This window comes from Arabidopsis lyrata (genome assembly GCF_000004255.2).
Source record: "Arabidopsis lyrata subsp. lyrata unplaced genomic scaffold ARALYscaffold_6, whole genome shotgun sequence".
Lineage (NCBI taxonomy): Eukaryota > Viridiplantae > Streptophyta > Magnoliopsida > Brassicales > Brassicaceae > Arabidopsis > Arabidopsis lyrata.
This window is the reverse complement of record NW_003302550.1, coordinates 24,098,317-24,111,475: the sequence shown is the minus strand read 5'-3', so window position 1 is coordinate 24,111,475 and position 13,159 is coordinate 24,098,317. Positions and strand designations below refer to the sequence as shown.

The following is a 13,159-nucleotide window of genomic DNA, read 5'->3' as shown; positions in this document are numbered from 1 at the left end:
TGTTGGTTTGAATTTTGAGAAAATTTGAGAAGTAGATACTTATAGGAGGTATATATATAATTTGAAGAGGAGACATTTTTTAAAAATAATTTGGAGAAGACATTTTTCTCTTTCTTTGCTAATAGAGCTCTCTAACAGATGAGCTTTTTGGGTGATGACATACTTGCCATTTTTTGTTGTTTTGCAAATATACTTTCCAAAAGATTGGGTCTAATGAAAACCAACCGATTATCAAACTATTTGTGCCTATTTGGGCCAACAAACAACACAGTGTACATGACATAGAAGAGGACTAATTAAACCCAAATATAACGGATAAAACACATATGAAATCATGATAAATCCATAAAATTTTAGTTAAAATGACAAAATCTATAAATATCACTTAAAAGAATGACAAATTGTAACTAATTCGAAAAACAGAAATACAAATATTTTCGTGGCAGGCAAATTTTGGTCTGTATGTAGTAAACAAATGAGATTCGAGATATATTTTTTGACATCATTCATATCATAAATACATTAGTTGACTATAATTATATGGGAACATAGATGTACAATGACAACGTGCACTACTTAAATGACTACCTGATTAATAATCGAACAAGCAAGCACATGACAGACTCAGACGATAACAAATTAGACTTTTATTTGTTTATTGTTCCTAGGCTCAAGTAAACATCACAAAAACAAAGATCCAAAGAAGTAAATCGTTCAGGTTTTGCGGGGTATAGCTGAGAAACCGGAGGCGGCTCTTAAGAAATTATTCTTGTTATTGAATTTTAGGTCTAAAAGTTCTCATATATATACATGTCCATAATGCAATAATACTAAAACTAGCTAAGAGTACGTAGAAATATGTATAATATACAAAATAGAGAAAATATATGTATTTTTTTAATATCCCTCTTCAAGTTGGAACATGTAAGTCTCAAATGTCTAACTTGTAGAGAAAAATGTCGAACTCCTTTCGTCCCAAGGCTTTTGTAAGAATGTCTGCTAACTGATTTGCCGAAGAAACGTGAGTAGTTTCAATAATGCCAGCTACGAGATCGTCTCGAACGATGTGACAATCCGATTCAAGATGTTTAGTTCGTTCATCAAAAACAGGATTGACACTAATATGTATAGCCGCTTGACAACCACATCAAATAGTCATAGATTGATCATGAGATATACCAAATTCCTTAAGAAGAGATTTGATCCACTTAAGTTCACAAATAACTTCTGCCATAGAACGATATTCAACTTCAACAAACGATCAAGAGACGGTATCTTGTTTCAGAGTCTTCCAAGAGACCAACAAAGAGCCAAGTTGAACGACATAACCTGTCAAAAACCGTAGTGTCAGTAGATGTTACGAGTAAAATTATTAATAAAAGTTTTACCCTTAATGATAATCGCAAGTGCACAGACAAACGCAATAGTATTTAGGGATCGAATCCACGAAGACCAAAGAAACACACACAAGACTTGCAAAGACTTAAACTAAGCTAGGATAATAGGTACAAGAACTCAATGAAATTTGCATAAATAAAATAAATAATAAATAATAAAATATAATATAACAAATAGAGTTTTAGAAAATTCATCAGAGAATATATGAAAGACATGTAAATTCGGTTATGATACTAAAAATTCCTAAAATAAGAACAAAATGGTGTTTTAGTGATAAAACATATGAGGGGACTACATAGCTTCATAAACCTTGGTTAAGCTTGGTTCTAAATAATCCAATCATGCAATAAGAACAAAATCCAATACATTCTACAGAACGAAATAACACAACTTTTGGTGAGGTTGGTTAAGGAACTTTGCCTAACTTATAATAGATCCATCAATTCAACACCATTTTTGGTGGCTTGAAGATAATTAGATCATGAACAATAAGTGAATTGACCTAATTCATCTAAGGTTTTAAAGACAAGAAACTAGTAAAAATCATATCAGAAATACCTACACATAGGCCTAACATATCATCGATTTATTTGGGGATTCCATCCGATTCGATAGAAGTGCAAGTCAATCTTTTTTCTACATTTTTTGGACAAGGGAAAAAAAAAGACTAGACTTTGAGTTTGACTAAGATACTACGAATACGATACATGTCTACATTCGTTTTGGGTAATTACGGAAAAGACCTTTGTCTACCTACAAAAAATCTTCGAAGTGGGTATTTCTGTCGAACAGTTGGTGTGCATAACCACTGAAACACCGATGAGAGGCGTCACACCCATAAACCCTCAGAAGAAGATAGAAGCTGATTCGAATCCCGTCAAAGAATCAGAGTAAGCTTACCTAATTAAAACTCTCTTTCGCTCTAAATCTGTTTCTGAAATTTCTGAGGATTTTGATTTCTCTGGTTCGTATTGTAGTTACTATGAAGGCGAACGTCTTACTCATCTACTCGACTTGATTCAGAGGTAAACACTCTCTAAACCCTATAAAAACCCATCTCAATTATCAACTTTTTGTTAAAAGTTCTCTCTTTTTGGTGAATTAGAGGAATTGAGACGTTCAAGCTTTCGAATGTGAACTCATTGCCTGAGAAGATATGGCTCAAGGTTACTACTCTTGCTATGGTTTCTTTCTTTTCTCAAGATTCGATTATCAACTACCATTATGATTTGTTTCAGAAACAAATCGCGATTGGGATCAACGAAGTCACTCGTGTTCTTGAGAGGATGAAATCCAACACTACTGACCAACAACAAAACCCTAGACCACCTCCGGTTCAACTTCAGGTAACAACCATACAAACTTGTAACAATCTCATTAGAAAAAATCTACTGAATTTAGAGGGAGATTGTTTTCATCACAGGTAGTGATTGTAGTAGCAGATTGTAAACCGAGGACGCTAACGAAGCATATACCCAACTTAGCGGCTTCAAGGAATGTTCCGGTTCTCTATATACGAGACAACAAACGAGCCTCTCTCAGATTAGGAGAGCTGGTTAAGCTCAAGACGGCACTAGCCATTGGTGTCAAGGCTAGAGGAAACGATCTCAACCTAATACTCCAACAGATTCTTACAAGAGATTCTTGATGCTGTAAGAGAAGGGAGTTTTCTTTGATCTTGTTTTGATGTGATCCTTTCTCAGTGTAGTAATATATACAGATAAATGACATTGACAACAATTTTAGCGATCTCGCCTATTTTCGATGTATCCATTGAGCTCTTTTTCTACAGACGAATTCCCGCTCTAGTATCCCAAAAAGATTTTACCGTTTACTGCTCTTAGGCGCTGGCAATTGAGGATGGCTCATCTGTTACACCGACTTGGTTAGGTTTCTCACTAACATTATCCATTTGTTTGCTCGGTTTCCCGTTCTGAGACTTCTTCTCTTCGTCCTTCTTTACCCGCACTGGTTGAAACTGCCACAATAACAAAGAAAAAGAATCAAAACCGGAATGAATAAATTATTGTGTGAAGTGAAGTAGAGGTTTTCAATTTAGTCAAGAACCTGATATATGGAGTATATAACATTTCTTCGTATTTGAGCCATCATTTCCAGAAATAGATTGTATCCTTCAAGCTTATACTCGATGAGTGGATCGCGTTGCGCATATCCTCTAAGCCCCACAGCTTGTTGCACAAACTTGAGTGCTTGAAGGTGTTCTTTCCATAACCGGTCAATATTGCTCAAGATTAAGAATCGTTCAGCATCTTTCATTAGCCCTGGTGATTGTTTCTCCACGATTTCCTATGAATGATATATAACAAGCTTAATCAACCACACAGCTTCTGGTATCTTATACCAATGTGAAAAAGGCTAAGAATACATCTATAACTTACTCTTTTCTGTAAGTATGCATCGCGGCCACGGGCACGTAGATAATCTTGCAACCCTTCGTAACTTGATCCTTGGCTTTTCAGCAAATCTGGAGTGAGATCGTTCAACAGGTAACAGTACCTAAGAGATTGAATTTTAAAAGTTATAAGAGCTTAAATAAACGGAAAGTGATTATCTATGTGCAATGTTTTCCCTAAAGAAGTATAATTCTTACTGCTGAACTTTCGCAATGAGCTTTTCAAAATCCCAGCTTTCTTTTGGAGTATCTGGGCCAATATTTGCCTAGTAATGGTAAAACGAGTTTCAAGTGTTGGTATAGAGAGACTCGGGGGAATAAAGAACTTCTTTAGCGGCATCAATATCAAAAGGCTTACCTCTAGAATGTCATCCATTGTCAATTCAGCATACTCGATAATCAGAGGCTCGAGGCTGTCTGACATAAGAGCACGCCTTCTCTCTGTGTAAACACGATCTCTTTGGCTATTGAGAACATCATCAAATTCGAATAACTGCTTTCTGATGTCAAAGAAGTAATTCTCAACTTTTCTCTGAGCTTCATCTAGAGCTTTGGTAAGCATCTTGGATTCGATCGGTAAGTCTTCCACCCTGAATGCCCTCATCATACCCTAAGAGTTATACGGCAACTATGTTTAGGCGATTATTTTCAAGAAGAATGAATAAATTGTAGATACATATGTCACCTGAATCCGATCTCCACCAAAAATGCGGAATATGTTATCTTCAAGACTAAGGAAGAATCGGGAACTTCCAGGATCCCCCTGCCGGCCACTTCGCCCACGCAACTGTATGAGGGTAAGAAAACATATTCAAGAAGGTTTATTTCATTGGGAAAGGAACCTGAATCAACCATAAATCTCCTTGCAACAAATATATTAAGGAAACCTGATTGTCTATTCGGCGTGATTCATGCCGCTCTGTCCCCACCACGTGAAGTCCACCAGCTTCCACAACCTGCAGCAGTTCAGGAGAATAAAAGATCAACAACAGACACTTGACTGAGATTCACATACTGCTCTGCTGTAACAGAACTAACCTTCTTCCTTTCTTCATCAGTGTAGCCCTTATATTCTTTCGCTATCGCCAGAAATGCAGTCCTCAGTTTAGCTATAACTTCATCTTGGACAGGACCCTGAGAAAAGAAGGAAAGTTCAATGACTCAGATAAAAAATCTAACATATGAAGATATACTTCCAGTATTTTTCTCAGTTGTTCACCTTTTCACAAGAATAAGATAGACGTTCCTCTGCTTCAAGCTCAGTTAACGATTTCTGGCCCCAAGCCTCTACAGCTGAATGTACAGCTTCTTCAGCTAGCTTTGCTTTCTCATTTGATAATTTGCATGGAAATAACTTCTCATTCACCTGAATCGTAAAGTTTTTCTACTTAGCTCAGTGTAACCATTAGAATCTCATGTTTTACCAAAACCAGAGACTCTGGAAAGGCCAAACCTTCCATGTTCTCTTGGGAGGGGCCTTCTTCACAGATACGAAAACACCATCACTAGGCTTTACCACTCTGAAGTAACAATCAAAATGTAACAAAACTTCAGGTAAAAAGAAACCATGAACTCCAAGGTTCTTCGTCAAACTAAGTACATAACCTGTAGCAATTTTATCAATGGTGGATAAAGGATCTTTGTTATGTGGACAAAATACTTATTAGCGAATTAGAACCATGCTTGCTCTACGATTAGTTTTATTTATATCTTAGAATGCTTCATGCATAATACCTGGGCATAAGTATCTCACGGAGCTTCAAACGTGCCATAAACTCTGCATTTCCACCAAGAATTATGTCTGTCCCACGCCCTGCCATATTTGTGGCAATTGTTACTGCCCCTAAACGGCCACTTTGTGCTACAATTTCAGCTTCCCTCTCCACATTTTCTGGTTTGGCATTGAGGACCTTTTTGTATAACATATATATATATAATATCATCTGTCAGTTTTCTTGTAAAAGGAATATAATTGTTGTCTTTACATACACCATTTGTTTAGATGCCAAATTATTTTTTGAACTAAATGCTAACGGAGCATAATTTTGGATTCATTTCTGTATAGATTACACGTCCAAGATTTTTTTAATCAAAATCACATGAAAGCCTTACCTCATGAGTTATTCCAGCTTCCCGCAATAGTTGCGATAGTTCATCACTCTGCTCGACACTGGTTGTACCAACTAGCACAGCCCTACCTGTCTTGTGCATTCTAGAGATTTCCACTACTACTGCCCGCCATTTACCATTGACTGCCTTGAAAACTACATCCGACTCATCCTGCAGGTGATTTAACAAAGTATAAGACTGGAAAAAAGAAACGATTTTTTCGAAAAGACAAAACACCAAAATTGGAAGCTAGTACAGTATACAATGTGCTTCCAGAAGGACCAGAACTAACATGGATTCTTAACACATTCCCACTTTAACAGATCTCATTAGAAGGCCTATAAGCACACATTTAGAGAGAGCAATTCCGAGGAACCACCTGAATTTTAAGGTGCAAGTTCTAAGATATGAGACAAACCTTTCTTATCATGGGCTTATTTGTGGGTACAATTGTAACTTTGAGCTTGTATATGCTCTCAAATTCTGCACTCTCGGTGGATGCAGTACCAGTCATCCCGCAAAGTTTTGGAAACTACAGGATAATAGAAATTATGCATCACAAATGCGAAATAACAATATTCCAAAAGTGGAAAGTAGGCATTTCCAACCTGCAGAAAGAAATTTTGATAACTAATTGATGCCAAAGTAATAGATTCATTCTGAATAGGCAAGCCTTCTTTTGCTTCAACTGCTTGATGTAGTCCATCACTCCAACGTCTTCCCTGAAAGAAACAACTTATTCAGTGGCTGCCTACGTATTGTTTTTCTTATGGCCTAATAATATTTCTCAGCCGTAGCCAGTGAGATCACTAAAATGACAAATAGTGATAATTATTTCTTTTTAAGATGAATTTTCATACCAATAAGCAAACAATATAATCAAGTACCTGCATCACACGACCAGTAAACTCATCCACGATAAGAACCTCCTTTGCTCGGATGATATAGTTCACATCTCTGAGAAAAAGTTCTTTTGCCTTAATGGCATTAAGAACATATGATGCCCATTGTTCACGGGGATCATACAAATCTTTCACGTCTAGGATTTCTTCTGCATCCTCATAACCCTGTTCCGTTAGTAAAACAGTCTTCTGCTTTTCATCAACCTGCAAAACGAAAAAACTCAGTGAGCAATTAGAATTTGGAAGATGGATGGCCAATTCCACTTAATAATTGCACACAACAAATGTAAGAAAACTGAGGAGTCTTACAGTGTAATGTATATCCCGCTCAAAGGCTGAAGCAATCTTTGCAGCTTTGTAATATTGGTCACTAGGTTTCTCTGCAGGCCCAGAGATAATGAGAGGAGTCCTTGCTTCATCAATAAGTATGGAATCAACTTCATCAATTACACAATAATTGAAATCCCTCAAGACGAGCTCCTCCACACTCTGTACATTCAGTAACTAACTCAGCAAAGACATTCAGAGAACATTCATATAATCCCGAACGAAAAAAGAGAAAATAAAGCAAGAATTACTTTCCGTGGCAAGATTGTCTCTCAGATAATCGAATCCAAGCTCACTGTTGGTGACATACGTGATGTCGCATAAATAATTTTCCTTTCTTTGTTCAGGTGTCATATTCTCTGTCAAAGTAACAAAATGCGCGAAGCATCTATAAAATAGTAGAACAACAACACACAACGAACAAAGAAGATGATGATCACATTGACCAAGAAGTTCAGAGAAAAGAGACGTACGTTGGATTAGACCAACCTTCAATCCAAGGAACCGAGGAACTTGACCAACCCATTCACAATCTCTTCGAGCAAGATAATCATTGACTGTAACCACATGAACACCTTTCCCACTTAATGCATTCAAATAAGCTGGTAAAATAGCAACAAGCGTTTTCCCTTCACCAGTTCTCATTTCAGCTATTTCTCCTTTATGAAGAACCATACCACCTGCACAAGTTAAACCAAATAGAGAGTCCACTCAAAAAAAGTCTTCTTAACAGTGAAACCATAAGATCACAGTCCACAGAGATTGTGTTACCAATTAATTGCACATCAAAAGGTCTTAGTCCAAGAACTCTCTTGGAAGCTTCTCTCACAACAGCAAACGCTTCCTACAATTTGAAATTCCACAATTGAATCAAAATCTTTGTGTCAAAACCAAAAACTGAAACTAAAGGATTGGAAAAATTACAGGTAAAAGTGAATCCATGGATTCTCCTTTCTGAGCCCGTTGCTTTAACGCATCAGTCCTTTCTCGCAACTCTGAATCCGAAAGAGCCGAAATCTCAGTCTCCAAGCGATTGACGGAGGCAACGATTGATGCGTACTGCTGCCTCGTCGACTCTCCGTTATCAGAACCCTTGAAAAACCCGCTGAGAAGACCACCTAATGAAGCATTCACACTCGTGGTCCTCCTCCAAGAGCAGCTACTACATCCGGATATTCCCAACTTGACGGTGTTTCCGAATTTGGTGCCCCAAAAGGAAGAAGAGCCCAGAAGACGATTCCGCCGGAGGAAGATTCCATCAGCGATCACGAACTGAGAAGCTGTGGGTGAGATCGAGGGTCGGTGGTTAAGTAACTGAGAGTCGCAGAGTGGAGACACCATCTTCGACGGCGAGCCGGGAGAATTGCCGGCGGGGAGTCTGGCTTAAGAAAACCCGAAATCTTCTGATTCCCGGTTTTCGTGTGACGTCGAGTGAAGAGCACGAGAGAGAGAATTGAGACGTTGGGGATAAGGTGATTGTAATTACGTTTATACCCCTAGACGCAACTTCTGGTGGATAATCCTCTTTTTGCCACGTCATCGAGTTTTAATTACATGTTTGATGTTTTCTAGCTTCAACTTTTTTTCACATATTTTTTTTTATCTATATTCGGGCATGTATTTGTTTTTATTTTCTATGATTATGCAGTTTTTTAATTGTTTATTCTGATTATGCAGTATTAATAATCAACAACAAAACTATAGAACTTTTTTAATTCCGATTGATTTGTACTAAATGCTGCAAGCCTGCGCAACCATGGAATAACTCGGATTTAAACAAGTAATAAATGACACGTCATTATTGCGAGAGCGGGTAAACATCGATTGTAAAATGGTAAAACGAAAAATAACGGTCATCATCAATTCATCCCTACACACTTTTATTTTGCTGTAATGACAAAAGTATAAATTCACTTGAGATCATGTAAAGAGAATCCTAAAAACAAAAGACTCACCAGAGAACAAAAAAAATGTTTGACAGTAAAAGATGAAAAAAAAAACTATGAAGCAGAGAATAAATGTATGACTACCTGGGCTCAGGAGGCACTACTTTCAAACTCCTCATCCATTCGCAGAAACTGGCTTCATCAAACTCTATAAAACTACTCTTTAGTTTTATTCTTTGCTCTGTCGTCAATGTTCTTATCTGTGGAAATCTTGCTTCCTACACATAAATTGGGTTCAGAAGAAGAAAAAACAATCAATGGATTAAGATCCGAGAGTGAAAGTTTCGCCTTTTTTTCTGGGATGGCTTTCGATGTTTTTACCTGCTCATAAGGAGGGTCTTTATGTGCTGGTATAAGCCGGCAAACAAAATATCTAGCCTGGGAACTTCCCTCCTGTTACACAGCAATGTACACAAGATTTTGAGTTTTGTTTCAATGGGATTACCAGATAAGTAACAAAATCACGAGAAAAGAAAGACGAGAAAGTGTGATTCTTTTGAGAAATCCTAATGAGATTCTGAAATGTTAAGGACCTTGAACGCGAGAATACGGGGGGCTGGAAACCGGAATTCAGTTAGTTCTTCAGCTAACGTTCTGCAAGCTGCTAAGACTGCAGCACTCTTCACCTCATCAGCAGACAGTTCAGCTCCCTAAATCAACCAAAATAAATTATTATTATGAAGTGATCCGAAATTTCTTCTGACAAAAATATTTTTCCACGAACATAATAAAGCCACAGAATGAAGACAAGAGTAACTTACCAACCAAATAAATACATCTGTGCCATGGTCAAGAATAACAGCCTTATCTGATTGCATAGAGAGATCATACGCTGGTAGTTCCTCGAACGTACCACCTTCTTGGTGCATCAAGCAACGGGGTGCTACCATTCTAAGAGACAGATCGAAAGATGCATTTAGAAACAAATTCCGTAGCACCGATCTTTCATCTTCATGACCAATGATGTTTCCCAATAAAGGACCCCTTCTAAGATGGAAGAGGAGTTCTGGAAGGGATGATAGTTCCTTGGGGAAGCTATAAAGCTTTGATTTTGGCACTTGTGATCCGAATTTCAAAGCAATGTCTTTAATTCTTTCGTCTACAGTAGCACGCATATCGACTGCGTCCTTCTGATTTTTCGCTAATAGAAGAGTTCTCTTGGAGATGAGGACCGCAGAAGCTTCATCCTCAACACTCTGAAGATATGCTGAGATACTATCAACAGTTGGCAATTTGAACGTAATTACCCGAGACACATCTGCTTGATAAACATCCGAATAATGGAAAGCAAACTGGAAAAATACATGATCGCTTTTGATGTCCCTCTTATTCTCCATCGAGAGAGAGAAGCTTTGTGTTTCTTCAACACTCAGCATTTGAATACAGAGAGCCGCATCACTCTTAAACGTCTCATGAGTTTCTGAATGTGCTTCTTCGCCAGGTCCAATCACCTGAGTTATAAGAATATCGTCTGAACACCGTACTTCAAGCAGACCATGTGAACCTGCTGCCCTAGTGGCTGCCCTTTGCAAGTCCACACCAAAGGCTTCACCAAAATCATCGTGAAGTACCAAAACACCACCTGAAGCTTTTGCAAGTGGCTGCAGGACAGGAACTCTGAGAAGGCAAGTTCCAGCGCACAATATATCGACGACTGTATTGTGTCTGTGAGCTTCACGCCCCAAATTTTCCATCCATTTTATGGCTGTCTTTTCCATATATGGATAATTTGGATGACTCATTGAATGAGGTACTGATCCAGGACCATATGTAATGGGTCCACCAGCGCAAACTATGATTCTACTGTTACCTCCTGCTCTTCTGACCACTCCCCGAGACATTTCGGCTGATGGTCCTTGGATTATAGCCAGAGCAGCCTCAACGGCAGTTCCAAGGCACCTATCTCTAGATGCTTCAGGTACATTCAATGTGTATGGTCTTAAGGACGAGAATATCTCATGTGCTACCTTTAGCGATGCATGCATTGGTGACAAGTATACACCAGTCCCATAAATCAGCGATTTCATCGACTCTGCAGATGGTGATTTTGAACCAGAAATAACATCCGCTGAAGCAACGGATTCTTCAGAGAAATCATATATTGAAACAGTACGACCATACAGTATAATCCCAAGCCTGGTAGTTTGAGGCAGCGAGTCTACAAATGCATGCAAAGAGCTTTGCAAGTGCTGAAGGTGTGGTTCATCTAAACACTCATCAATAACAAGGACAACAGGTGCAGATGTCCGAGAATCAGAGGCAGGAACAAACCCAGGCCTCTTATTTCCAGTCTGAACATAATCAACCAGAGGCAATGAGAGCTCTGGAAAGTTTTGCAACTCATTCTTGCTCGAAGCCACATATTCACCTTTACTTCCATTCATGTTCTCGCAGATGACACACTGCCATTGGCCTGAGCCAATTAATATGGAGCTATAGGGATTTGAATACGCTCCACAGTTCAGACAGCGATGTGGATCACGTTGGATAATCTGAGGACCAGGACTTATCTCCCTCCCTGCAGAAACTATTGCTCCAAACCCCAAGCTAGGAACATTTGCTAGCTTCTTCTGCTTTAAAACCTACATGACAAAAAAAAATGCACAGTGATGGATGCAGACAAAAAAGAAATTTCAAATAGCAGGCACTCAAGTCGATTAGAAGAAAGATTCAAACAAGCTCTTGGATAAGACACATACAAGTAAAAATTGGGACAAAAACTATTTTACGCACGCCAAATGTGAACTGAAAGGATTAGAAAATACCTTATTTGCAGAAAACAAAACATAAGGTGAGTCTGCAGCTATTGGTTCCTCCATTCTAACAACATCTGGAAGATCACGCTGCGTTCCAACTGATGATCCGTTTGAGTAAAAGGAAGGTGTAGATACGGGCAGAGAAGAAGCCGTAGCTGAAGAGTATGCCATAGGCTGAGGAGTAGCTGGAGAGGTACGGAAAGGCACAGCAGCTGGTTTAACCGGAGTATTAAAGACTGGTGGACCAGGCGGAGTACTCAAACGAGGAATGGGACTTCCGGTTCTGATACCATTAGCAGGTGACAACAGATTCGGGGATTTCATAGACGGTGAAGACATCTGATCTGGTCTAAAACTTGGTTGAGGAAACCTAGGAGGTATAGGTGAAGCTACTACTGGAGGAGAATGAGGGACTGGGGTTCTATCTGGCTGTGGCGATGGTCTATTTGGCTCTATAGGAGTGAGAGTGCCCGGGTAATTAACCGACGTTCTCTGCGGTAAGTCAGCCATCGGAATTCAAGTTTTCTAACTTCCCAACAAATTAAGATCACAACTCGCAAGCTGAATAGTCTTGAACTGTTTCCAGATCAAATTCCGGATCAAGAATCTGCACAGAACTGTAACAAACAATCCTTATATTCCTTGATAGTCCCAAAAATTAAAGCTTGTAATTAATTAGCTCATAAAATCGAAAAAACAAAGTTCAAAGAAAAAACACAGGACAATTGCCAAGTTATACTAAACCCAAAATCACCAATTCGTTTCGTTTCTATCACCGACAAATCAAAATCCGCAGAAGTGTATATCAGCTGAAATCTACCAAGTATCCTACAAGTAAAAGCCCAAAGTAGATATAAAAACAAAAGGCAAAAATCACAAAATCAAGCAGATAATTTAGGGTAAGAAAACAGAAATCTGAACAAGAAGCAGGAATAAGAATTGCGATACCTTAATCAGAGAAATGATTCGAGAAATTAGGAAGAAGAAGAAGAAGACGAAGCAGACGAATTTTTGACTCGCATTGAATCGTAGCTTACGATCTCTCTCACCCAGTACTCTCCTCTCGATTCTATTTTCTCCCTTTCATTTTCTTTTAACTCGATGCGTGGCATTTTCGTAAATATTAATACTTAGCTACCACTATTGGTCATTTCACTTAACCCGCTTGCCTTGCTGCCATATTCGTAAGACTTGATTGGTTATAAAATCAACTGCCAGCACACTGCATGACGTGGCATTTAAACGACGTCGGAATTAGATTCTCTCCAAAAGCCGTAAACAATGTAACGTAACGGTTAAATTCTGGAA

General features: G+C 38.6%; 3 protein-coding genes across 4 annotated transcripts; 1 reads left to right on the top strand and 2 right to left on the bottom strand.

Annotated features, from left to right (window-relative positions):
• Positions 1-2,014: 2,014 nt before the first annotated feature.
• Positions 2,015-3,169, top strand: LOC9308946 (ribonuclease P protein subunit p38). The gene is made up of 5 exons (XM_002874910.2): positions 2,015-2,288; positions 2,376-2,423; positions 2,504-2,564; positions 2,637-2,744; positions 2,822-3,169. The coding sequence occupies exons 1-5, from the start codon at positions 2,218-2,220 to the stop codon at positions 3,044-3,046; spliced, it is 513 nt and encodes a 170-aa protein (XP_002874956.1). The 5' UTR covers positions 2,015-2,217; the 3' UTR covers positions 3,047-3,169.
• Positions 3,047-8,581, bottom strand: LOC9308945 (protein translocase subunit SECA1, chloroplastic). The gene is made up of 20 exons (XM_021021594.1): positions 8,074-8,581; positions 7,921-7,993; positions 7,623-7,829; positions 7,405-7,508; positions 7,132-7,311; positions 6,808-7,026; positions 6,529-6,642; positions 6,339-6,452; positions 5,924-6,091; positions 5,546-5,721; positions 5,265-5,331; positions 5,031-5,177; positions 4,850-4,945; positions 4,699-4,767; positions 4,497-4,598; positions 4,170-4,421; positions 4,010-4,077; positions 3,798-3,915; positions 3,466-3,705; positions 3,047-3,376 (listed from the first exon to the last, which is right to left on the bottom strand). The coding sequence occupies exons 1-20, from the start codon at positions 8,488-8,490 to the stop codon at positions 3,239-3,241; spliced, it is 3,069 nt and encodes a 1,022-aa protein (XP_020877253.1). The 5' UTR covers positions 8,491-8,581; the 3' UTR covers positions 3,047-3,238.
• A 347-nt stretch (positions 8,582-8,928) lies between these two features.
• Positions 8,929-12,933, bottom strand: LOC9308944 (protein transport protein SEC23). 2 transcript variants are annotated; one of them, XM_021021905.1, is made up of 7 exons: positions 12,800-12,933; positions 12,606-12,679; positions 11,861-12,468; positions 9,857-11,677; positions 9,629-9,745; positions 9,417-9,488; positions 8,929-9,313 (listed from the first exon to the last, which is right to left on the bottom strand). In XM_021021905.1, exons 3-7 carry the CDS (start codon positions 12,359-12,361, stop codon positions 9,176-9,178), a joined length of 2,649 nt encoding a protein of 882 aa, XP_020877564.1. In that variant the 5' UTR covers positions 12,362-12,468; positions 12,606-12,679; positions 12,800-12,933; the 3' UTR covers positions 8,929-9,175. The 2 variants fall into 2 exon arrangements, with proteins under 2 accessions (XP_020877564.1, XP_020877565.1); XM_021021906.1 differs by lacking the exon at positions 12,606-12,679.
• Positions 12,934-13,159: the final 226 nt, after the last annotated feature.